The sequence below is a fragment of the Aotus nancymaae genome, unplaced genomic scaffold (assembly GCF_030222135.1).
Source record: "Aotus nancymaae isolate 86718 unplaced genomic scaffold, 86718_ANA_hifiasm-v0.15.2.pri h1tg000028l, whole genome shotgun sequence".
In the NCBI taxonomy this organism is placed as follows: Eukaryota; Metazoa; Chordata; class Mammalia; order Primates; family Aotidae; genus Aotus; species Aotus nancymaae.
Window position 1 is genome coordinate 2,885,834 of NW_026988441.1, and position 23,052 is coordinate 2,908,885.

The window sequence follows — 23,052 nt, forward strand, 5'->3', positions numbered from 1 at the left end:
ACATTTAGTGCTGATTTATATAATCCTTCTATATGACTATAGTAGTTTGTCGTAGGAGGAATGCCTAGAGCAGTTACAAAGCGGAAGCAGTATATGAGAAAACAGCCAGACCAGGACAAGAACCAAAGACCCAGGCGGTGGCATCCCTGCCCAAAAGGGCATACGCTGTATGGCAGTGAATGGAGAATAGACAGGGAGAGGATTTCTATTCTGTTCTGTGGATTGTCAGCACGAAATTGTAGGTTCCGCTCAAGCAGGGCTTTCAATTTCACATTCTAGTTTGCATTTCCATTCCAGACAATTCCAAGGCTTTTGAATCATCCCTCAGCCTTCCTGGCCGGTCTCGCCTCCAAACCCAAAAAACAGAGGACCTGGGAGCCAGGCTGAGACACATAAGTCCCACCACGGCCCGCCCTCTGCTAGTTGTAAAAGGCAGGGTCTCTCCGCCTCGCGCCCCGCCCCTATCTTGCCCACCTCGTGGGTCCCGCCCAGGCCTGGCTTCAGAACTGCGCACGCAGATTCGCGCAGACCCGGAAGGGGATCGCGTGGAATGAAGGTTACACCGCGGTGCGTGAGTTTCCCTCTGTCTTGTCTGCACTTCTCAGGTCCCCGGCGCTTGTGTACCTGGGAAGTAGGGTCCCCACAAACCGGGAAATTCTTACCTTGTCCTCCTTCACCTAGTGCAAACTGAGACGTCCCTGTGAGAGTCCAGGGGTCGCTTACTGTGGGTTTACAGTTGCCCTGCGGCTAGTCCCCTCTCCGGCCTTTCTGCCATAGGGCAATGTATACACTTTTTATTGCATAATTTTTCCGCTCAAAACCTTTTTCTGACTCTTACCGCTACGCGCTTTTTTAAGTCCTCAGGCGAGAAGTGGATTACCGCCCTGGGCACCTCCCACCCTTCCCTTCGTCGCCCCTTGAAGCCCAGCGCCACGGTCCCAATCCCGGGGAGGCCGCATCCTCTGCCTCGTCCTGAGGTCCTGCAGACCCCACCCTTGTCTTAAGGCGCCGTCGCCCCCCACCTCCTTCCTCGTGCCGAACCCCGTTGCACCCTAGGTCTCCGCTCCGCAGTCACCGCTTCCCCTGAGCCCGCGTTGGGGAGGTGCCCAGGGCCTGTCCTGTAACACGAGGCCTTCTTGCCTGCCCAGCTCCAGCCCTTGGAAAATGTGCTTCTCCGGCATGTAGGCGACTTACTCCAAACCGTCCTGTGATTGTGTGGGCCAAAGGGATCATGAGGCAGAGAGAGCACTAGAAAACCTGAGACAGAGAAAAGAAGAATGAGAAACACCCAAAACGGATGGCAAAGTAGAGGATGGGTGAGGGATTTGCCAAGAGACAGCAAAACTGGGGAAAAAAAGTAAAATAGAACATAGGAGGAGAAAAGCAACTGGAGAAATGTAGAGAAAACGTGATGCACAGACAGATGAAGGACAGCAAGGTAGGGATGGGGCAGCAAAGAGGGAGGCTCATGAGAGTGAGGGAGACGAGGAGGGATTTGGAGCCGGGGCAGACAGAGCAGAGGGTGCTGGTGGCAAGGAGAACAGAGGGAACCACAGCAGGGAGGACACCTGGGGACGTGGGGTGCCAGAGAGTTGGGGACGGAGGTATAGCAGGGAAGAGAGAATTTAACAGGGAGAGCAGAGGAAGGGCAGAGAGAGGAGAAGAGGCAGAAATATATAGAGATTGAGGACGATGGAAGGATTGAGAAGGAGCAACAAGAGGTTAAATAAGATGGGAGGATGGAGCAGAAGAGGTGGAAGAGAAGGAATAGAGGAGGGAAGGGGATAAACAGGAGAGGAGAGGGGTACAAAGTGAGGAGCGGAATCCCAGAAAAAATGACAAGAAAAGAGCTAGAAGGAGAAGGAGAGAATGAGAGACCAGCTGGGCAACATAGTGAGACCCCCATCTCTGCCCCCCCCCAAAAAAATTAACTGGGGTGATGGTGTGTACCTGTAATTCCAGCTACTCTGGAGGCCCAGGCAGGAGGATCACTTGAGCCTGGGAGGTCCAGGCTGCAGTGAGCCAAGATTATGCCACTGCTCTTCAGCCTGGTCAACAGAGCAAGACCCTGTCTCAAAAGAAAAAAAGGGACGGGAGAGCAATGTATTCTCTTTTTTTTTGAGAGAGAAAATTTTGCTAACGTGCAGGCTGGAGTGCAATGTTGCGATCTTGACTCACTGCAAACTCCACCTCCTGGGTTCAAATGATTCTCCTGCCTCAGCCTCCCGAGTAGCTGGAATTAAAGGAGCCTGCCACCGTGACCAGCTAATTATTTGTATTTTTAGTACAGATGGGATGTCACCATGTTGGCCAGGCTGGGCTCCAACTCCTGACCTCGGGCGATCCGCCTGCCTCAGCCTCCCAAAGTACTGGGATTACAGGCATAAGCCACCGTGCCCGGCCACCCATGTATTCTTGATTGAAAAAATTTGCTTATGTCTTAGTTCTACAGTTGAGCTTCTTTCACTGTTTTCAAGGTCAATAGCTGTATGTTCACCCTTCTGCATTTTATTTTATGTATTTATTTGTTTTTTGAGAGAAAGTTCACTCTTTTCGCCCAGGCTGGAGTGCAGTGGCATGATCTCGGCTCACCACAACCTCTACCTCCCATGTCTAAGCCATTCTCCTGCCTTGGCCTCCCGAGTAGCTGGAATTATAGGCCTGTATCACCATGCCCAGCTCATTTTGTGTTTTTAGTAGAGACAGAGTTTCTCCATTTTGGTCAGACTGGTGTTGAACTCCTGATCTCAGGTGATCTGCCCACCTCGGCCTCCCAAAGTGCTGGCATTATAGGCGTGCGCCACTGTGCCCAGCCTCACACTTCTGCATTTTATAAATGTTGCTGTGACTTTCTTGTAAGGAAGAATTAAATGTAGGGAATCAATGGCATCAGAACCTTGCAAAAGAAGTTTCTTTAGCCCAGGTATGTAATAGATGGTTCTCTAATTTTTTTTTTTTAGACAGAGTCTTGCTCTGTTGCCAGGCGCCAGGCTTGAGTGCAGTGGCGCGATCTTGGCTCACTGCAACCTCCGCCTCCTGGGTTCAAGCCATTCTCCTGCCTCAGCCTCCTGAGTAGCTGGGACTACAGACGCACACCAACACGCCCAGCTAATTTTTTTTTTTTTTTTTTTTTTTTTTTTTTTTTTTTTGAGACGGAGTCTCGCTCTTGTTACCCAGGCTGGAGTGCAATGGCGCGATCTCGGCTCACCGCAACCTCCGCCTCCTGGGTTCAGGCAATTCTCCTGCCTCAGCCTCCTGAGTAGCTGGGATTACAGGCACGCGCCACCGTGCCCAGCTAATTTTTTTGTATTAATAGAGACGGGGTTTCACAATGTTGACCAGGATGGTCTCGATCTCTCGACCTCGTGATCCACCCGCCTCGGCCTCCCAAAGTGCTGGGATTACAGGCTTGAGCCACCGCGCCCGGCGGTTCTCTAATTTTTAATGATTGGGGTGATAAAGACCAACCGTTCCCATTAGCCCTTCCAGGCCACCATGTGAAAATTCAGGCACACCTTCTCACTCATCTCAGACCTTCTCAGGGTAACTTGGTGTGAATGTCTCCCTCTCTGAGCCTCAGTGACTCCCCTACAACTTGGAGATGAGAGGCTAGACCAGAGAAGCTCAACCTGAGTGACCCTGGCCCCGGACATGACTGGCTAAATAGAGTGCGTGCTGGGTGTGGCTTTTCTCCTGGGACAGGGGCGTGGCCAGTTGTAATTAGAATTTTCAATGTCATGCAATACCCCAAAAATGAAAAAAAAAAAGAAAGAAGAAGAATGGAAGAAACATAGGTGTAGACTCAGACAGAGACCATCATCCATGGCCGTTCTCCGTATTAGGATTATCACAGCTCAATCTAAAGCAGGTCATGTCGGTCCCTGGTAGGGAGCCCTCCACCAGCTTTCCGTGTTCCCCAGGACAGAAGCCCGACTCCTCAGTGTGGCTCCACAGCCCTGTGTCCAGGGCCCCGGCCAGTGTCCAGCCTCCTCCTGGGAGCCTGCCCTCATCTCATGACTCCCTCTGCCCCAGTCACGTTTGCTTATCAGTCGGTCTCTATCACGTGACTCAGGTTTTATTATCTCTTCATCAATCACATAAAAAATGCTCTTTTTCTTTTCTTTTTTTGTTTTTGTTTTTTGAAACAGAGTCTCACTCTATTGTCCAAGCTGTGAGTGCAGGTTCATGATCTTGGCTCACCGTAACCTCTGTCTTCTGGGTTCAAGTCGTTCTTGTGCCTCAACCTCCCAAGTAACTGAGATTACAGTTGTGTGCCTCCACATCCAGCTAATTTTTGTATTTGTATTTTATTTTTTATATTTTTAAATGGAGTTTGGCTCTTGTTGCTCTGACCGGACTGCAATGGTGCGATCTCAGCTCGCAACAACCTCTGCGTCCCGAGTTCAAGCGATTCTCCTACCTCAGCATTTTGAGTAGCTGGAATTAATGGCATATGCAACCATGCCCAGCTCATTTTTTGTATTTTTAGTAGAGACAGGGTTTCGCCGCATTGGCCAGGCTGGTTTCAAACTCCTGATCTCAAGTGATCAACCCACTTCGGCTTCCCAAAGTGCTGGGATTTACAGGCATGAGCCACCACGCCCAGCTGAAATTCGTTATTTTATAAAATTCTTTGGAGTTGTGGGAGAAAAATGTTTGAAGACCTCCCCCCGTGTCTGATCTGTGTCCCCAGGACCTCTCTGACCTCATCTCCTGCCTGTGTCCTCCTCGCTCCCTCTGCTCCAGCCACACAGGCCTCTTTCCTGTTCCTGGGGCCAAGGGTGCTCCTGCCTCCAGGCCTTCACGTGGGCCGTGTCTCTGCTGGAACTTGCTGGCCCCTCAGCTGCAGGTGCAGACACGCCTCCTTCCCCGGTGTCTGTTCTGATATCACCTCTCAGTGGGAACTTCTGTGACCCACCTCCCAACGAGCACTCCAGCCACACCCTCGCCCCCACCTCTGGTCCATACTGGCTGTTCTGCACGCTTCTTTTTGTGTTCTTCCCCTTCCACTGCCTCGGTACTGATGATCCAGGGCCCCCGGGGGAGAGCAGAGCTAGACGGTGGGGCTGCGCTGGGTTCGCCTCCTCCTCCGAGTGGATCTCAACCGCGGCTTCACATTAGAGTGCTGGGGAATTTACACATGTGTCTGTTATGCTCCAGAGATTCTCCTGCGCACACTCAGGTTGGGCCTGAGTTGGTTTTTGTTTGTTTTTAATGGCAATTTCTTTTTTTTTAAAGATGAGGTTTCACCATGATGGCCAGGCTGCTCTTGAACTCCTGACCTCAGGTGATCCACCCACCTCAGCCTCCCAAAGTGCTAAGATTACAGGCGTGAGCCACAGCGCCCGGCCTTAATGGGAATTTTATAAGATTTTTTTTTTTTTTGAGACAAAGTTTCACTCTTGTATCCCAGGTAGAAGTAAAATGGCACAATCTCAGCTTCCCACAACCTCTGCCTCCTGGGCTCAAGTGATTCTCCTGCCTCAGCCTCCCAAGAATCTGGGGTTACAGGCATGTGCCACAACACCCAGCTAATTTTGTTTTTTAGTAGAGATGATGTTTATCCATATTGGTCAGGCTGGTCTCGAACTCCCGACCTCAGGTGATGCACTCTCCTCGGCTTCTTAAACTACTGGAATTACAGGCCTGAGCCACCGTGTCCTACCTTAACTTTATTTTATGTTTACGATGATGAGTGATTGGTTTTCATCCACAGTGTGGGTCTGTAGGTTTCTGAAAGTGGTAACAGCTGGCCGGGTGTGGTGGCTCATGCCTGTAATCCAAGCACTTTGGAGGCCAAGGCGGGCGGATTACCTGAGGTCAGGAGTTCAAGACCAGCCTGACCGACACGGTGAAACCCCATCTTTAAAAATAAAAAAGAAAGTGGTAACAGCTACACAGGTAACCACAATATAGAGCTTATTTGGTGACTCTTCATCCTCATTACATTTTCTGGGCAACCGCACGTGGACACGGTGTGGGACATTCCTTATTCCTTTGGCCGGGACGGCTTTGTTGAGCCTGGTGTCAGTGCACACACCTGGAGTTTTCATCTCCTTCACGGCACGTTTACGGATCTCTCTGAGCGCCCGAGGGGCACGCTTCTTGAAGCCCGCCCCGTAGATGCACTTGTGAGTGTTGATGGTGTACTCTCGGGTCACCGCCTCATTGATGGCAGAACGGCTCTTTTTTTCTTGCCACCCTTGATTGCGGGATGAAAAGTTTCTGCCAGGTCTAAGATGAAAAGTTGACCTGAGTTTTAATAATATTTAAAGTTAACTCTGTGTCCCATCATTGAGCAGCACGTTTTTGGTTTTTTTTGTTTTGTTTTTGTTTTTGTTTTTTTTGAGACGGAGTTTCGCTCTTGTTACCCAGGCTGGAGTGCAATGGCGCGATCTCGGCTCACCGCAACCTCCGCCTCCTGGGTTCAGGCAATTTTCCTGCCTCAGCCTCCCGAGTAGCTGGGATTACAGGCACACGCCACCATGCCCAGCTAATTTTTGTATTTTTAGTAGAGACAGGGTTTCACCATGTTGACCAGGATGGTCTCGATCTCTTGACCTCGTGATCCACCCGCCTCGGCCTCCCAAAGTGCTGGGATTACAGGCGTGAGCCACCGCACCCAGCCACTTTTTTTTTTTTTTTTGAGTTGGAGTCTTTCTCTGCTGCCCAGGCAGAATCCCGGCTCACTACAACCTCCACCTCCTGGGTTCAAGCGATTCTCCTGCCTCAGCCTCCCAAGTAGCTGGGATTACAGGCATCCGCCACCATGACTGGCTGTTTTTTGTATTTTTAGTAGGGATGGGCTTTCCCCATATTGGCTAGGCTGATCTCTGGGCCAGGCTGGCCTCAAACTTCTGACCTTATGGTCCGCCTGCCTTGGCCTCCCAAAGTGTTGGGATTACAGGCATGAGCTATCATACTCGGCCTTTATTTATTTATTTTTTTAAGATAGAGTCTGACTCTTATCACCCAGGCTAGAGTGCACTTGTCCAGTCTTGGCTCATTGCGCTCTTTGCCCTTTAGGCTCAAGTGATCCTCCCACCTCAGCCTCCTATGTAGCTGAGACCATAGACACACAGACATGTACCACCATGCCTGACTAAGTTTTTCTGTTGTTTGTAGAGATGGGGTTTCACCATGTTGCCCAGGTTGGTCTCAAACTCCTGACCTCAAGCAATCCACCTGCCTTGGCCTCTTAGAGTGCTGGGATTACAGGTGTCACTGCACCAAGCATCTGCATAGGGTTTGATGAGGGCTGGGTCTGTGCCCTGAAGGGGAGCTCATTCCAGCCCAGCTCCTCACTGCTGCAGCGTGTGTGTGGGCTTCTCCAGAAGGGAAGCAGATTCTGAAGAAAGGGGTCAAAACTTCACTTAGTTTTCCTGTAGGAGTTTATTATCCCTGGTGCAGTGGGCAGGAGAGGGGACTGTATTTCCTCAGGGTGAGGTCTCTTTTGTATGTGTTCTTGTGCTACAGAGAGGGGGTGTGTTGATTCTGAGCAATAAACAACATATTTTTAACATTCAGGATTGACTTCTAAAGACTCTTGATACGTGAGGAAGAACCCCGGAAGAGGAAGAGGAAAGCAAAGGAGTCAGGGATGGCTCTTCCTCAGGTGAGATGATCTTCTCGGTGGATTGTTCTGTCTCCTTCCTGCTTGCAGTTGGGAATCTTCTCTGAGTCTGAAGCGTCCTGCCTGACAGGTTTGCTGGAGCTCACCCATGCCTTCCCTCAGTCCCTCTCATCTCGCTTAGATTCCATCTCTGGTGACCCAGTGACATGAGCTTGGGAAGGGGCTGCACTGGGCATGGTCCTGGGAAGGGCTCTCCCCAGACGTGGATGGAGACGGGGTGTGGGCCCCGTGGTGTCAGGGCTGCTGGGCAGCAGGGAGTGTTCAGGGGCCACGTCTGGATGCGCCGTCAGCTCTCTGTAGAGCAGGAGTGGAGCAGCTGCCCATGGAAGTTACATATTAATGTGCACAGAGTACGTGGTAAATTCTAGAAATGGAGATCAATAAGAGGAAGTCTTTTCTGCCTGATTTTATACTATGTGTTTAGGTAATTGAGTGAGTTACTGTGTTTATGATTCCAAACATCTTACTAATTGAAATGGAAAGTTCATACACAGACATGAATGATACCAGGTGTTTTATTCCATCATTCTTTTAAGCATATGAAACCAACCTAAATAATAGCAGGAGATTCATTAAACCATTCTCAGTGCATTAAGCTCATGGAGACTGTGGTGTTACTGTGGGGAGGCTTGTGAAACAGGCATTTTCGGTAAAAATGGTTATAATTTTCTTAAATATGGAAGCTGTACTTCATTTTTATCCTAAAGGATGGAGCCGTATTCTCATTCTACCTATTATTATTATTATTATTATTATTATTATTATTTTAGAGAAAGTGTTGCTCTGTCATTCAGGCTGGAGTGCAGTGGTGTGATCTCGGCTCACTGCAACCTCTGCCTCCCTGGTTCATGTGATTCTCACGCTTCAGTCTCCCAAATAGCCGCCTTTATAGGCCCCTGCCACCACACCCAGCTAATTCTTCTGTGTTTTTAGTAGAGATGGGCTTTCACCACATTGGTCAGGCTGGACTCAAACTCCTGACCTCAGATGATCTACTTGACTTAGCCTCCCAGAGTGCTGGGATTACAGGTGTGGGCCACTATGCCCAGCCCCACCAATTATTATTTCATAAATGTTTTTGTATTTAAATACCACATGATGTACATATTTGTTTTGTGGTAAAACTTCAAGCAAAGCTGTAGCTTAGCCCCTTGGCCATAAAGCACCTCCTTTCCCTGTCACGTCCTCCACCCTCCTTCCAGCCTCACCCAGGACCCACTATTGTCAGTTCTGTGTGAGGTGTCAGGGCAAGTCTTCTTTTTTTTTAATAAGATGGGATTTTACCATGTTGGTCAGGCTGGTCTTGAACTTCTGACTTCAAGTGATCAGCCCACCTTGGCCTCCAAAGTGCTTGGATTACAGGCGTGAGCCACCATGCCTGGCCAGGGCAAGTCTTATAATTGTGTATTTCTGCATCTTTTTTTTTTTTTTTTTTTTTTCTTTTGAGACGGAGTTTCGCTCTTGTTACCCAGGCTGGAGTGCAATGGCGCGATCTCGGCTCACCGCAACCTCTGCCTCCTGGGTTCAGGCAATTCTCCTACCTCAGCCTCCCGAGTAGCTGGGACTACAGGCACGTGCCACCATGTCCAGCTAATGTTTTGTATTTTTAGTAGAGACAGTGTTTCACCATGTTGACCAGGATGGTCTCTATCTCTTGACCTCGTGATCCACCCGCCTCGGCCTCCCAAAGTGCTGGGATAACAGGCGTGAGCCACCGCGCCCGGCCCTATTTCTGCATCTTTATGAGACATATAGAAAAAATTCTGCAATGATAAAAAAATTTCCTTTTATATTTATTTTTTAACTTTAGGCTACGTGTGAAGGTTTGTTACATAGGTAGACTGATGTCATCGGGGCTTGTTGTACAGATTATTTCATCACTTTGGCATTAAGCCCCTTACCTAATAGTTATTTTTTATTTACCATTTTTTTTTTTTTTTTGAGAACGGAGTCTTGCTTGTCACCCAGGCTAAAGTGCTGTGGCACGATCTTGGCTGACTGCATCCTCCACCTCCGGGTTCAAGCAAGTCTCTGCCTCAGCCTTTCAAGCACCTGGAATTATAGGAGCCCGCCACACCGCCTGGCTAATTTTTGTATTTTTAGAAGAGACAGGGTTTTACCCTGTTGACCAGGCTGGTCTCAAACTCCTGACCTCAAGATCTGCCGGCCTTGACCTCCCAAAGTGCTGGAATTACAGGCATGACCAACTGCATCTGGCTGTTTGCCTTTGCCTTTTTTTTTTTTTTTTTTGAGACTGAGTTTTTCCTTTGTCACCCAGGCTGGAGTATAATGGCATAATCTTGACTCACTGCAACCTCCACCTCCTGGGTTCAAGTGATTCTCATGTCTCAGCCTCCTGAGTAACTGGTGTTACAGGTGCCTGCCACCATGCCTGGGTAATTTTTGTTTTGTTTTTGTTTTTTTGCTTTTTGAGACAGAGTCTTTCTCTGTTTCCCAGGCTGGAGTGCAGTGGCGTGATCTTAGCTCACTGCAACCTCTGCTTCCCAGGTTCAAGTGATTCTCCTGCCTCAACCTCCTGAGTAGCTGGGATTACAGGTATGTGCCGCCATGCCCGACTAATTTTTGCGTTTTTAGTACAGAAGGGGTTTCTTTTTTTTTTTCTTTTTTTTAAAAGATGAGGTTTCACCCTGATGGCCAGGCTGGTCTTGAGCTCCTGACCTCAGGTGATCCACCCACCTCGGCCTCCCAAAATGCTAGGATTACAGGTGTGAGCCACCGCACCCGGCCCAGACGGGGTTTCACCATGTTGGTTAGGCTGGTCTCAAACCTCTGACCTCGTGATCTGCCCGCTTTGGCCTCCCAAAGTGCTGGGATTACAGACATGAGCCACGTGACTGCCCGAGTTTTGTATTTTTAGTAGGGACAGGGTTTCACTATGTTGGCCACACTGGTCTTATACTCCTGAGCTCAGGTGATCCACCCACCATGGCCTTCTAAAGTGCTGGGATTACAGCCATGTGCCATCACGCCCAGTTGAATTTTAGTTTCTGATTTTTCACGGGGACATTGTCATTTCTGAAAACATTATTCATGTTCGGTCTCATGTAGATACAAAATGTTACTTGGTGTGTCAATTAAAGTTTCAAACATTTCTTTTTTTTTTTTTTTGAGACGGAGTTTAACTCTTGTTACCCAGGCTGGAGTGCAATGGCACGATCTCGGTTCACCGCAACCTCCACCTCCTGGGTTCAAGCAATTCTCCTGCCTCAGCCTCCCGAGTAGCTGGGACTACAGGCGTGCGCCACCATTCCCAGCTAATTTTTTTGTATTTTTTAGTAGAGACGGGGTTTCACCTTGTTGACCAGGATGGTCTCGATCTCTTGACCTCGTGATCCACCCGCCTCGGCCTCCCAAAGTGCCGGGATTACAGGCGTGAGCGACCGTGTCCGGCCAAAAGTTTCAATCATTTCTGTAGCGAGAACGCTGCATTGATTTTTTTGGTTTGTGTATTTCTTTTTTTCTTCTTGGAACACATTTAATACCTGCTGTGTGTATTTCTTGTATTATCCACAAACAGAAGAAATCCATACCGAGAGGGAATCATGACCTCTTGAAAAGGTATAATAAACACACCTGGGAAGACATAATGTGGTGAAAAATCTCGTTCTCCATTTGTCAGAACATTCCCTACAATTAAATCCGTGCTTTCACCTCTCTCCTCTTCTCATTCTCTGTAAAGATCAGAACTCCTCCCATAACCATGTGGTTAAAATGTGTTTTCATTTCAGGGTCTATTGACATTCAGGGATGTGGCCATAGAATTCTCTCAGGAGGAGTGGAGATGCCTGGACCCTGCTCAGAGGACTTTATACAGGGACGTGATGTTGGAGAACTACAGGAACCTGGTCTCCCTGGGTGAGTCCAACTTCCCCCAAAAGCGGGGACGTGCCCTTGCGTGTGTTCGTATTTTCCCTTGTTGCCTCTTGGGAGCCGCGTCCTTGCTGGACTGAAATGGAAGCCGTATTGATTTGGAAATGAAAAGCTTCATGATGCAGCATCTGGACTTTAACTGTCCCCTTTGTTTAGATGTTGTGCGTTCTTCATGATACCTCAGAGGGGGTTTCCAGAAGTAAAGTAGGCAAAAACCTGATGGCAGGCCAGGTGCAGTGACCCATACCTGTAATCCCAGCACTCTGGGAGGCTGAGGCTTTTGGATCGCTTCAGTTCAGGAGTTCCAGACCAGCCTGGCCAACATGGCGAAACCCTGTCTCTACCAAAAATGCAAAAATTAGCCAGGCATGGTCGTGCCCTCCAGTAATTCTAGGTACTAGAAAGGCTGAGGAAGCAGAATCGCTTGAACCTGGGAGGCAAAGGTTGCAGTGAGACTAGATCATGCCACTGCACTCCAGCCCGAGCTACAGACCAAGACTCTCTCAAAAAAACAAAAACAAAACCTTCTGGCAGACTTTAAAGATATCCAGTTCCCTGTTTGTTACAGCTGTGCTTTTTACTCAGTAGTTCCTAGAAAGAAGCTTGATTTCCACATATTACAATGCTCTCTAAGCATTCCGAAGGGGGCGGTCAGTGGAGGAGTGTGAAATATTTTCCTCAATCCATCTGGAATGTCTTCTTTCCTACTGAAACATAGGGCTGGGATGCTAGAAAAGCTCCAGCACATCATGTTTCTTTCTTTTTAAAGCAGGAGTCTCTTTCTGACCTGTTGTCTCCATGATGAAGCCAGGAAAAGAGCCCTGAACTGTGGAGAGTCAAGTAACAATAGCAGAAAAATCTAGATGGGTGGGAATGTATTACAGGTGTAAACACAAGTGGGAGCTAAGATGGGCAGAGTGGAAGCTGCACCTTCAAATAGTGTGTGGGGATGTGTGGCCCTAACAAAGGATGAGTTTATGTCCTTTGCAGGGACCTGGATAAAGCGGGAAACCATCATTTTCAGCAAACTGACACAAGAACAGAAAATCAAACACTGTATGTTCTCATTCATAAGTGAGTGTTGGACAGTGAGAACACATGGACACAGGGAGGGAAACATCACACACTAGAGGAGGGACAGCATTAGAAGAAATACCTAATGTAGATGATGGGGTGATGGATGCAGCAAAGCACTATGCAACGTGTATACCTTCATAACAAACCTGCTTGTTCTGCACATGTACCCCAGAACTTAAAGTAGAATAATAATAATAAATAAATATACTAAATACATAAATAAATAAATAGTGAGGAAACTCTCTGCAAGCGGGAGAATTCTGTGGGAAAAGGAAAGCTTACATTCTGAGATCTCTGAATGGACATCTTTCTTTGTCCCCACTCATCCTTCTGTTTGCTATTTATTTATTTTTGAGATGACGTCTTGCTCTTTTGCCTAGGCTGGAGTGCAATGGCACAGTAGCTCACTACAACCTCTGCTGCCTGGGTTCACATGATTCTCCTGCCTAAGCCTTTCAGGTAGCTGGGACTACAGGTGTGCACCACAACACCTGGCTAATTTTTGTATTTTTAGTAGAGACAGGGTTTCACCATGTTGGCCAGGCTGGTCTTCCAACTCCTGACCTCAGGCAATCTGCCCCCCTCAGGCTCCCACAGTGCTGGGATGACAGGTGTGAGCCACCACGCCCGGCCCCTCTCTCTTTAGATGTGCAGTAGTTTGATCTTCGGGCGTTCTAGCGGTGCTGCAGCTCAGAGACAAAGGCAGAGTGTTTATCCTGATGAGCAGCACCGTGTCGTCTGGCTTCTGTGACCTCTTTGGTTTCTTGCCTCTGTGGCACAGGGAGGGCTGTCAAAGGGTCTCTTCCCCCTGCGGTCTCCTCTGTACTTGATTCCATCTGATGCTCCGTTCTCTGTCCCTGTAGCTCAGAGCTGAGGCCTCCATACACCTGCCCCTTGAGCTATTCAGGTTCCATCCCATTTCCTGTACTTGCAACACCTCATCAGGAGGTGGGAAACATGGGCTGTGCCTTTTTTTGCATCTGGGGCCCATAACAATGCCCAGAGCTTTTCAATAGTCTACTTGTCTATTTGGAAAAAAATAAAAGACCACATACAGTGGCTTACGCCTGTCATCCCAGCACTTTGAGAGGCTGAGAAGGGCGGATCACTTTAGATCAGGAGTTTGAGACCAGCCTGGCCAACATGGTGAAACCCCATCCCTACTGAAAATGCAAAAAGTAGCTGGGTGTGATGGTGTGTGCCTTTAATTCCAGCTACTTGGGAGACTGAGGCAGGAGAATCTCTTGAACCTGAGAGCCAGAGGTTGCAGTGAGCTAAAGTTTCACCCCTGCACTGCAGCCTGGATTACAGAGCAAGACTCTGTCCCCCCCCACAAAAAAAAGAAAAATCAGAAATGCTTTTCCTACTCTCACACGCCACCTTGCACAGAATGCCTCAATTCTGATCACCCAAATATGTGGAATTACCCCCACCACATCCCAATCTTGGACGAACACAATCTGAATGTCCTGTAGTTTAATTCAGTTCTGACACTGCCTACCTGGAGTTAGCGTCAGATCTCACAGGTGAAGGGTTGAGTCCCTAGGCTGGCAAGGCCGGCCTCCGACCTCAGATGCCAGTTCCAAGTGTAGATTGTCACATGTTCCTCTGACCAACCAGCTGTGAGTTGGGTTCCCTCAACCCCTTTCTTGGGTTTGATTGCTTTGCTAGGGTGGCTCACAAAACTCAATGAAACACCTCCTTAGGTTCATGATAAAGAATGTTTCACAGGACACAGAGGGACAGCCAGATGAGAAGATTCACAGAGTGAGGGACTAAATCATAAATGAATAGTCATTCTCTGATATAACAGTTCCACACATTATTGATATAAAACAAAGTACACAAAGACTATCATAAAAAGTAGGAAAATGAGCCATACTCAGTGGCTCATGCTTGTAATCCCAGCACATTGGGAGGTCAGGTGAATCATGAGGTCAGGGGTTCGAGACCAGCCTGGCCAACAGTGTGGAACCCTGTCTCTACTAAAAATACAAAAATTAGCTGGGCGTGATGCCGCACACCTGTAGTCCCAGCTACTCTGGAGGTTGAGGTGGGAGAATCACTTGAACCTGGGAAGTGAAGGTTGCAGTGAGCCAACATCATGCCACTGCACTCCAGCCTGGTGACAGAGGAATACTCCGTCTCAAAAAAAAAAAAAAAAAAAATAGGCCGGGCGCGGTGGCTCAAGCCTGTAATCCCAGCACTTTGGGAGGCCGAGGCGGGTGGATCACGAGGTCAAGAGATCGAGACCATCCTGGTCAACATGGTGAAACCCCATCTCTACTAATACAAAAAATTAGCTGGGCATGGTGGTGGTTGCCTGTAATCCCAGCTACTCAGGAGGCTGAGGCAGGAGAATTGCCTGAACCCAGGAGGCGGAGGATGCGGTGAGCCGAGATCGCGCCATTGCACTCCAGCCTGGGTATCAAGAGCGAAACTCCGTCTCAAAAAAAAAAAAAAAAAAAATAGAAAAATGATTATTAAATAAATAAAATCCAAGATCATGTGTAATATATAAAAATGTACTGGATGATGTAGAAGTAGCTTAAACAAATAGCAGTGAACTTAAAACCAGAGGCATCTTATTAGTGAGCTGGCTCCATACAAGGACCCTGGGGAGGTTCACGGGTGTGCCATGCCCCAGGCACCTGCGTGTGTTCAGCATCTGGAAGCTCTCGTCCCACATAGTTCACGTATTTGCATGGAGGCTTCACCATGTAATCATGATGATATTAACTCAGCCTCCAGCCCCTCTCTCCTTCCTGGAGGATGGTGGATGGCAGTGACTGTTCCATGCTTCTAAGCCTGGCCTGGTCTTGCTGGTGATCAGCCCCATCCAGGAGACCATAGAGGTGTCCTCATTAGGACAAATCTCCCTCCCATCACCCGGGACATCCCAAGGTCTTCGGAGCTCTGTGTCAGGAACCCGGGAAGAGACCACTATATACATTTCTTCTTATGTCACAAGGTTCCTCAGCCACTCTTCAGTTATGCTTCAGCCACACTACTAGTGTGTGTCACAGTGGAGTAGGTAGATTTTTCTGAGATGGTTACTCAGCTGAGTGGGAAAGAGAGTCAACAGAAACGCCGTATATTGCGTCCTCAGGTCCTCTTGGAAGCACAGCTCACCGGAAAGACGCCTCTGGTTCGAAGTTCAGTGTTGTTTGTTTCGGCCACTGCTGCTTGCATCTTACACGTTTCTATATATTACACATGATTTTGGATTTTATTGATTTAATAATCAGTTTCTTTTTTGTGTGTGTGATGGAGTCTCGTTCTGTCACTCAGACTGGTGTGCAGTGGTGTAATCTCAGCTCACTGCAGCCTCTCTACCCACTGGGTTCAAGTGATTGTCCTGCCTCAGCCTCCTGAGTAAGTGTGATTACAGGTGTGTACCACTACGCCCAGCTAATTTTTGTATTTTTAGGAGAGGTGGAGTTTTACTCTGTTGGCCAGACTGGTCTCGAACTTCTGACCTGAAGTGATCCACAAGCTTAAGCCTTCCAAAGTGCTGGGATTACATACAGCGTGAGCCATGCACCCGGCCTCTCTCTGCTTTTTTATTGGTCAGCTCTCTTGTTTTTTCCATTATTGAAAGTCATATGTTGGAATCATCTAGTATTGCTGTGGAACAATTTATTGGATTCTGTAAACATTGGCTTTAAATATGGAGCTCTGATATTCATGCATATGTATCTCTAGTTCTTGTATATTAATGGTGAATTGACCCTATTATCATGATATAATGTCCTTTCTTGTCTCCAATAAAATAGTTTTGAGCTAAAACATATTTTAGTATTGCCAGCTATGCTCTCTCTGGATGACAGTTGCTTGGGATATTATGTTTTATCTTTTGTGTTATTTTCTATTAAAAAATTTTTTTAGATACAGTGTCTTTTTCTTTCTTTTTTTTTTTTTTTTTGAGACGGAGTCTCGCTCTCGTTACCCAGTCTGGAGTGCAATGGCACGATCTCGGCTCACTGCAACCTCCGCCTCCTGGGTTCAAGCAATTCTCCTGCCTCAGCCTCCTGAGTAGCTGGGATTACAGGCATGCGCCACCATGCCCAGCTAATTTTTTGTATTTTTAGTAGAGATGGGGTTTCACCATGTTGACCAGGATGGTCTCTATCTCTTGACCTCGTGATCCACCCGCCTTGACCTCCCAAAGTGCTGGGATTACAGGTGTGAGCCACCGCGCCCGGCCTACAGTGTCTTTTTCTGTCACCCAGAGTGGAGTGCAATGGTGTCATCATAGCTCACTGCAACCTTGAATTCCTGGGCTCAAGTGATTGTCCCACTTCAGCTTCCAATGGTAGCTGGTACAGGTGCGTGCCACCATGGCGGGCTAATGTTTTAGGGTTTTTTTTTTGTAGATACAGTGTCTTGCTGTGTTGTTGAAGTTGGTCTTGATCTCCTGGGCTCAAGAGATCCTCTGCAGCGTCCTGAGTACCTGAGATGACAGGCCTCAACCCCCATACTTAACTGTTGGTTTTTATTTTTTAAATTGTAGCATATGTGTGTCCTTAGGGCTCATGTGAGTCTTCTGTGGACAACGCGTAGTTGGCTCCTGTTGATTCAGCCAGTCTTTGTCTTCTGAGTGCAGAGTTAAGTATTTACGTTTGAAGTACTACTGATGGAGAAGACCTTACTGTTGCCTTTCTGTTACATGTCATCTGTAATTCTTGGAGGGTTTTTTTTGTTCTTCCTCATAGGCTGCTTTTTGTGTTTCATTGCTTTTTTATGTAGACATGCTTTGACTCCCTTTCATTTACTTTTTTTTAAATTTTATTTATTTATCTTTGAGATGGAGTCTCACTCTGTCACTCAGGCTAAGTGCAGTGGTGCAATCGTGGCTAACCACAGCCTTTGCCTGCCAGGCTCAAATGGTTCTTATGCCCCAGCTTCCTGAGTAGCTGAAACTACAGGTGCCCACCACCCCCCCCAGCTAATTTTTGTGTTTTTAGTAGAGACAAGGTTACACCATGTTGGTGAGGCTGGACTCAAACTCCTGATCTCAAGTGACCCACCTTCCTCAGATTCCCCAAGTGCTGGGATTACAGGCATGAGCCTCTGTGCCCAGCCATTGTTATTATTTAAAATAGTTTGTCTTGGCTGGGCGCGGTGGCTCACGCCTGTAATCCCAGCACTTTGGGAGGCCAAGGTGGGTGGATCACGAGGTCAAGAGATCAAGACCATCCTGGTCAACATGGTGAAACCCCATCTCTACTAAAAATACAAAAAATTAGCTGGACATGGTGGCGCGTGCCTGTAATCCCAGCTACTCAGGAGGCTGAGGCAGGAGAATTGCCCTGAACCCAGGAGGCGGAGGTTGCGGTGAGCCGAGATCGCGCCATTGCACTCTAGCCTGGGTAACAAGAGCAAAACTCCGTCTCAAAAAAAAAAAAAAATAGTTTGTCTTTTAGTTTTTACTAAACATGTAAGTGATTTGAGCATGATCATAATGTGAATATAACAATCACATTAGTGTGCGTTCCTTTCAGTATGAAGAACTGAAGTGTGTTGTATGGATATTTGGGGGAAGTTAGTGTAATAATGAAACTTAAAATTTCCATAACCTGGCCTGGTGGAGTTGCTCACGCCTATAATCTCAGCACTTTGGAGGCCGAGGCAGGCCGATCACCTGAGGTCAGGAGTTCGGAGCTAGCCTGGCTAACATGATGAAACTGCGTCTCTACTAAAAATACAAAAATTAGCTGGGTGTGGTCATGGGTGCCTCTAATCCCAGGTAGTCAAGAGACTGAGACAGGAGAGTCGCTTGAACTCGGGAGACAGAAGTTGCAGTGAGCCAGTATCGCACCATTGCAGTGCTATGATTGTTTGACAATACAGAATTTCCATTGGATTTTGGTTATCTTTACGTGAGCTCATTGTGGATTATTTATCAATATAGTATGCGTGGTTCTGTAGTATTCTTTTGTATACAGTAAATATGCTGTAAATATTAAGAATATATATTTTTCTCTTCGTTGATGTGACAGTATATATTTTTTGCAAAGTGTTATATACTTTAGGGTCACTTGAAAAATACTCCTTCCTTTAGGCTTACACATGTTTGTCCCCTGTCAGTGTTTTGTCATGATACTGGAAATAGGCTTCGATAGACATGGCTTGAAGTCCATGTAATCACCCTTTATTTATTGAAGAGTCTCACTTCTTTTGTGTTCCTTTTTGTGTGTCATATTTATACATTTTAGTATTATTTACCATTTGTATTTAATTGGAAACCTATTTGTGTTTATATTTTGTAGATATCTCTTCCAAATACAACATGAAGGAGCTCTTGTCAACAGCACGAGGCGATACAGAAGTGTTCTACGCAGGGATATTAGATAGACGTGAAAGTCATCACTTTGGAGATTTTGGCTTCCAGGAAATTGAGAAAGATATTCATGATTTTGAGTTGAGAAATAGCCATGAGGCACTCATGGGAAAAACTGAAAAGCCTCCCTGTGGTGCAGACCAATGTGATGAAAGGCATGCCAGCAACAAGCCTATCAAAGATCAGCTTGGAGTAAGCTTTCATTCGCATTTGCCTGAACTGCACATGTTTCAGACGGAAGGGAAATTTGGCAATCAAGTTGAGAAATCTATCAATGATGTTTTCTCAGTTTCAACGTCCAAAATAATTTTTTGTAGGCCCCAAACCCATATTTCTAATAACTATGACAACAGTTTCCTCCATTCTTCATTACTCACACAAAAACAGAAAGTACACATGAGAGATGTATCTTTCCAATGTCATGAGAAAAAAGCCTTTAACTGTGACTCTTTCTTGAGGAAACAGCAGATAATCCATTTAGAAGGGAAACAATATGAATGTGATGTATGTGGCAAGGTCTTTAATCAGAAGCGACACCTTGCATGCCATCACAGATGTCACACTGGTGAGAAATCTTACAAGTGTAATGAGTGTGGCAAGATCTTCAGTCAGAAGTCAACCCTTACACGCCATTGTAGACTTCATACTGGAGAGAAACCTTACAAGTGTAATGAGTGCGGCAAGACCTTTGGTCGAAATTCAGCCCTTGTAATTCATATGACAATTCATACTGGAAAGAAACCTTACAAGTGTAAGGAGTGTGGCAAAACCTTCAGTCAGAAATCATCTTTTGTATACCATTGCAGACTTCATACTGGAGAGAAACTTTACAAATGTGAAGAATGTGACAAAGTTTTTAGTCGCAAATCAGACCTTGAAAAACATAAAATAATTCATACGGGAGAGAAACCATACAAATGTAAGGTTTGTGACAAGGCTTTTGGGTGTGATTCACACCTCATGCAACATACTAGAATTCACACTGGAGAGAAACCTTACAAATGTAATGAGTGTGGCAAAGCCTTTCGTGGGCAGTCAACACTTACTTACCATCAGTCAACGCATAGTATAGGGAAACTTTACAAATGTAATGATTGTCATCACATCTTCAGTAACGCTACAACCATTGCAAGGCATTGGAGAATCCATAATAAAGAAAGATCTTACAAGTGTAATAAATGTGGCAAATTTTTCAGACATTGTTCATACCTTGCAGTTCATCGGCGAACTCATACTGGAGAGAGACCTTACAAATGTGAAGAATGTGGTGCAGTTTTTAGTTGCAAATCAAACCTTGAAAGACATAGAAGAATTCATACCGGAGAGAAACCTTACAAGTGTAATGAATGTGGTAAGACCTTCAGTCAGATGTCATCCCTTGTAGGCCATCGTAGACGTCATACTGGAGAGAAACCTTACAGGTGTAATGAGTGTGGCAAGACCTTCAGTCAAAAGTCATCCCTTAACTGCCATCGTAGACTTCGTACTGGAGAGAAACCTTACAGGTGTGATGAGTGTGGCAAGACCTTCCGTCATAATTCAGCCCTTGTAATTCATAAGGCAGTACATACTGGAGAAAAACCTTACAAGTGTAATGAGTGTGGCAAGGTTTTTAATCAACAAGCAAACCTTGCTTGTCATCGTAGAATTCATACCGGAGAGAAACCTTACAAGTGTAATGAGTGTGGCAAGTCCTTTAGTCAGGTGTCATCCCTTGTATGCCACCGTAGACTTCATACTGGAGAGAAACCTTACAAGTGTCATGAGTGTGGCAAGACCTTCCGTCACAATTCAGCCCTTACAATTCATAAGGCAGTACATACTGGAGAGAAACCTTACAAGTGTAATGAATGTGGCAAGGTTTTTAATCAACAAGCAAACCTTGCACGTCATCATAGGCTTCATACTGGAGAGAAACCTTACAAGTGTAATGAGTGTGGCAAGGTTTTTAATCAACAAGCACACCTTGTACGTCATCATAGACTTCATACTGGAGAGAAACCTTACAAATGTGAAGAATGCGACAAAGTTTACAGTCGCAAATCAAGTCTTAAAAGACATAGGAGAATTCATACTGGAGAGAAACCTTATAAATGTGAAGAATGTGACAAAGCTTTCAGTCGCAGATCAAACCTTGAAAGACATAGAAAAATTCATACTGGAGTGAAACCTTATAAATGTAAGGTTTGTGATAAGGCTTTTGGGCGTGATTCACACCTGGCACAACATACTAAAATTCACACTAGAAAGAAACCTTACAAGTGTAATGAGTGTGGCAAAGCCTTTAGTGGGCAGTCAACACTTATTCACCATGAAGCAATCCATGGTATAGGGAAACTTTACTAATGTAATGATTGTCACCAAGTCTTCAGTAACGCTACAACCAATTTGCATTCTCCAATGCAAATCATCGGAGAATCCATAATGAATGAATTCTTGCAAGTTTAATCAATTTGGCAAATGTTTTAGACATTGTTGATACCTTTCAGTTCATTGGCGAACTCATACTTGAGAGAACCCTTACAAATATAACTGTGGCAAGGTCTTCAGTCAATTTTCATCTTATGCAAAACAGAGAAATTCATACAGAAGAGAAACCTCACAAGTGTGATTACTGGGGCAAAGCCTTCACGTTCACACCTTATTAGATATTAGAGAATCCATACTGGACAGAAATCTTACAAATGTCATAAGTGTCACAAGGTCTTCAGGCAGAGGTCACTGCTTGCAGAACACTGAAAAATTCATTTTTGAGATAATGTTCTAAGATCAGCATTGACTTGAGTTTCAGTTGACTTAACATTGAGTTCAAGCATTAATTGATATTAAAGTGTTTATGTTAAGAGGATTGGGCTGGGTGGGGTGGCTCATGTCTGTATTCTTAGCACTTTGGGAGGCAAAGACAGGTAGATCACTTGAGTTTATTTTGAGACCAGCCTGGGCAACAGATGTAAGCCACTTTTCCCAGCCTGTTTTTTGTTTCTTTAGAAAACTGATAGAGATTTTTATGGGTATTGTGTTGAATCCAAATCACATTGGGTTTTATAGCCATTTAATAATATTTCTCCAATCCATCAATATGGGTTGTATCTCTATAAATGTTTTTAATCATTTTGATCAGTGTTTGTAGATTTCATGGTACTAACTTCTCACTTTTTTACATTTACTCCTATTTCTTACTTTAAGTTCTCTAGCAAATAGAAGTGTGTTTTTAATTTTCTTTTAAAATTGTTTATCATTTTATAGAAACTCAGCTAATTTTAAGTGCTAACTTTGTATTCTGCAGTTACACTAAATACGTTTATTGTACCAATAATATTTTGATTGAGTCTTCGTGATTTTCTTTTCTTGCTTTTTTCTTTTGTTTTTTTTTTGAGAGGCAGTGTCACTTTTTTTTTTTTTATTAAAAACTTTTTTTTTTTTTTTCCTAAGATGGGGTTTCACAATGATGGCCAGGCTGGTCTTGAACTCCTGACCTCAGGTGATCCACCCACCTCGGCCTCCCAAAGTGCTGAGATTACAGGGGTGAGTCACCTTGCCTGGCCCTGACAAATATAATTTTACTTCTTTCTGATTTGGATGAGTTTTGTTTTTATGCTATTTAACTGCTCTGGCTAGGACAGCCAGTATTTCTTGAATAGAAGGGATGAGAGCAATCTTGCATCATGTGAGATTCAATGGGAAAAGCATTTCATTGTCCCTTGTTGGTTATTTCACTGTGGTCATTTCACGGATGGTCTTTATATTTTTGAGGTAAATTTCTTATCTACCTATTTTGCTTAGGATTTTTATGAAGGATGAATGTTGAATTTTGTTAAATGATTTTTCTTGATCTATTGAGATAATGTGGTTTTAATCTGTCATTCTGTGCAAATAGTATATCACATTGATTTGAGTACATTGAATCACCCTTGCATCCCATGAATAAGTAGAACTTGAATATGTACAATTCCTTTTTATATTCCCTTGAATACAGTTTGCTAGTACAAGGATTTTGAAGAAGTTCATGGAAGAATACATATTATGAACAATTTGTGCATGAATTTCACACTTTTTGCACCAAAACAGACTAGTACAAACTTGTTATAACATGTCTGAACAGGCTATA

At 45.6% G+C, this 23,052-nt stretch overlaps 1 protein-coding gene across 1 annotated transcript; it reads left to right on the forward strand.

Moving 5' to 3' along the window:
• Positions 1 to 531: 531 nt before the first annotated feature.
• Positions 532 to 22,518, forward strand: LOC105734483 (zinc finger protein 845). Its single transcript, XM_064380906.1, has 4 exons — positions 532 to 567; positions 7,528 to 7,615; positions 11,383 to 11,509; positions 18,874 to 22,518. Exons 2-4 carry the CDS (start codon positions 7,601 to 7,603, stop codon positions 21,288 to 21,290), a joined length of 2,559 nt encoding a protein of 852 aa, XP_064236976.1. The 5' UTR covers positions 532 to 567; positions 7,528 to 7,600; the 3' UTR covers positions 21,291 to 22,518.
• Positions 22,519 to 23,052: the final 534 nt, after the last annotated feature.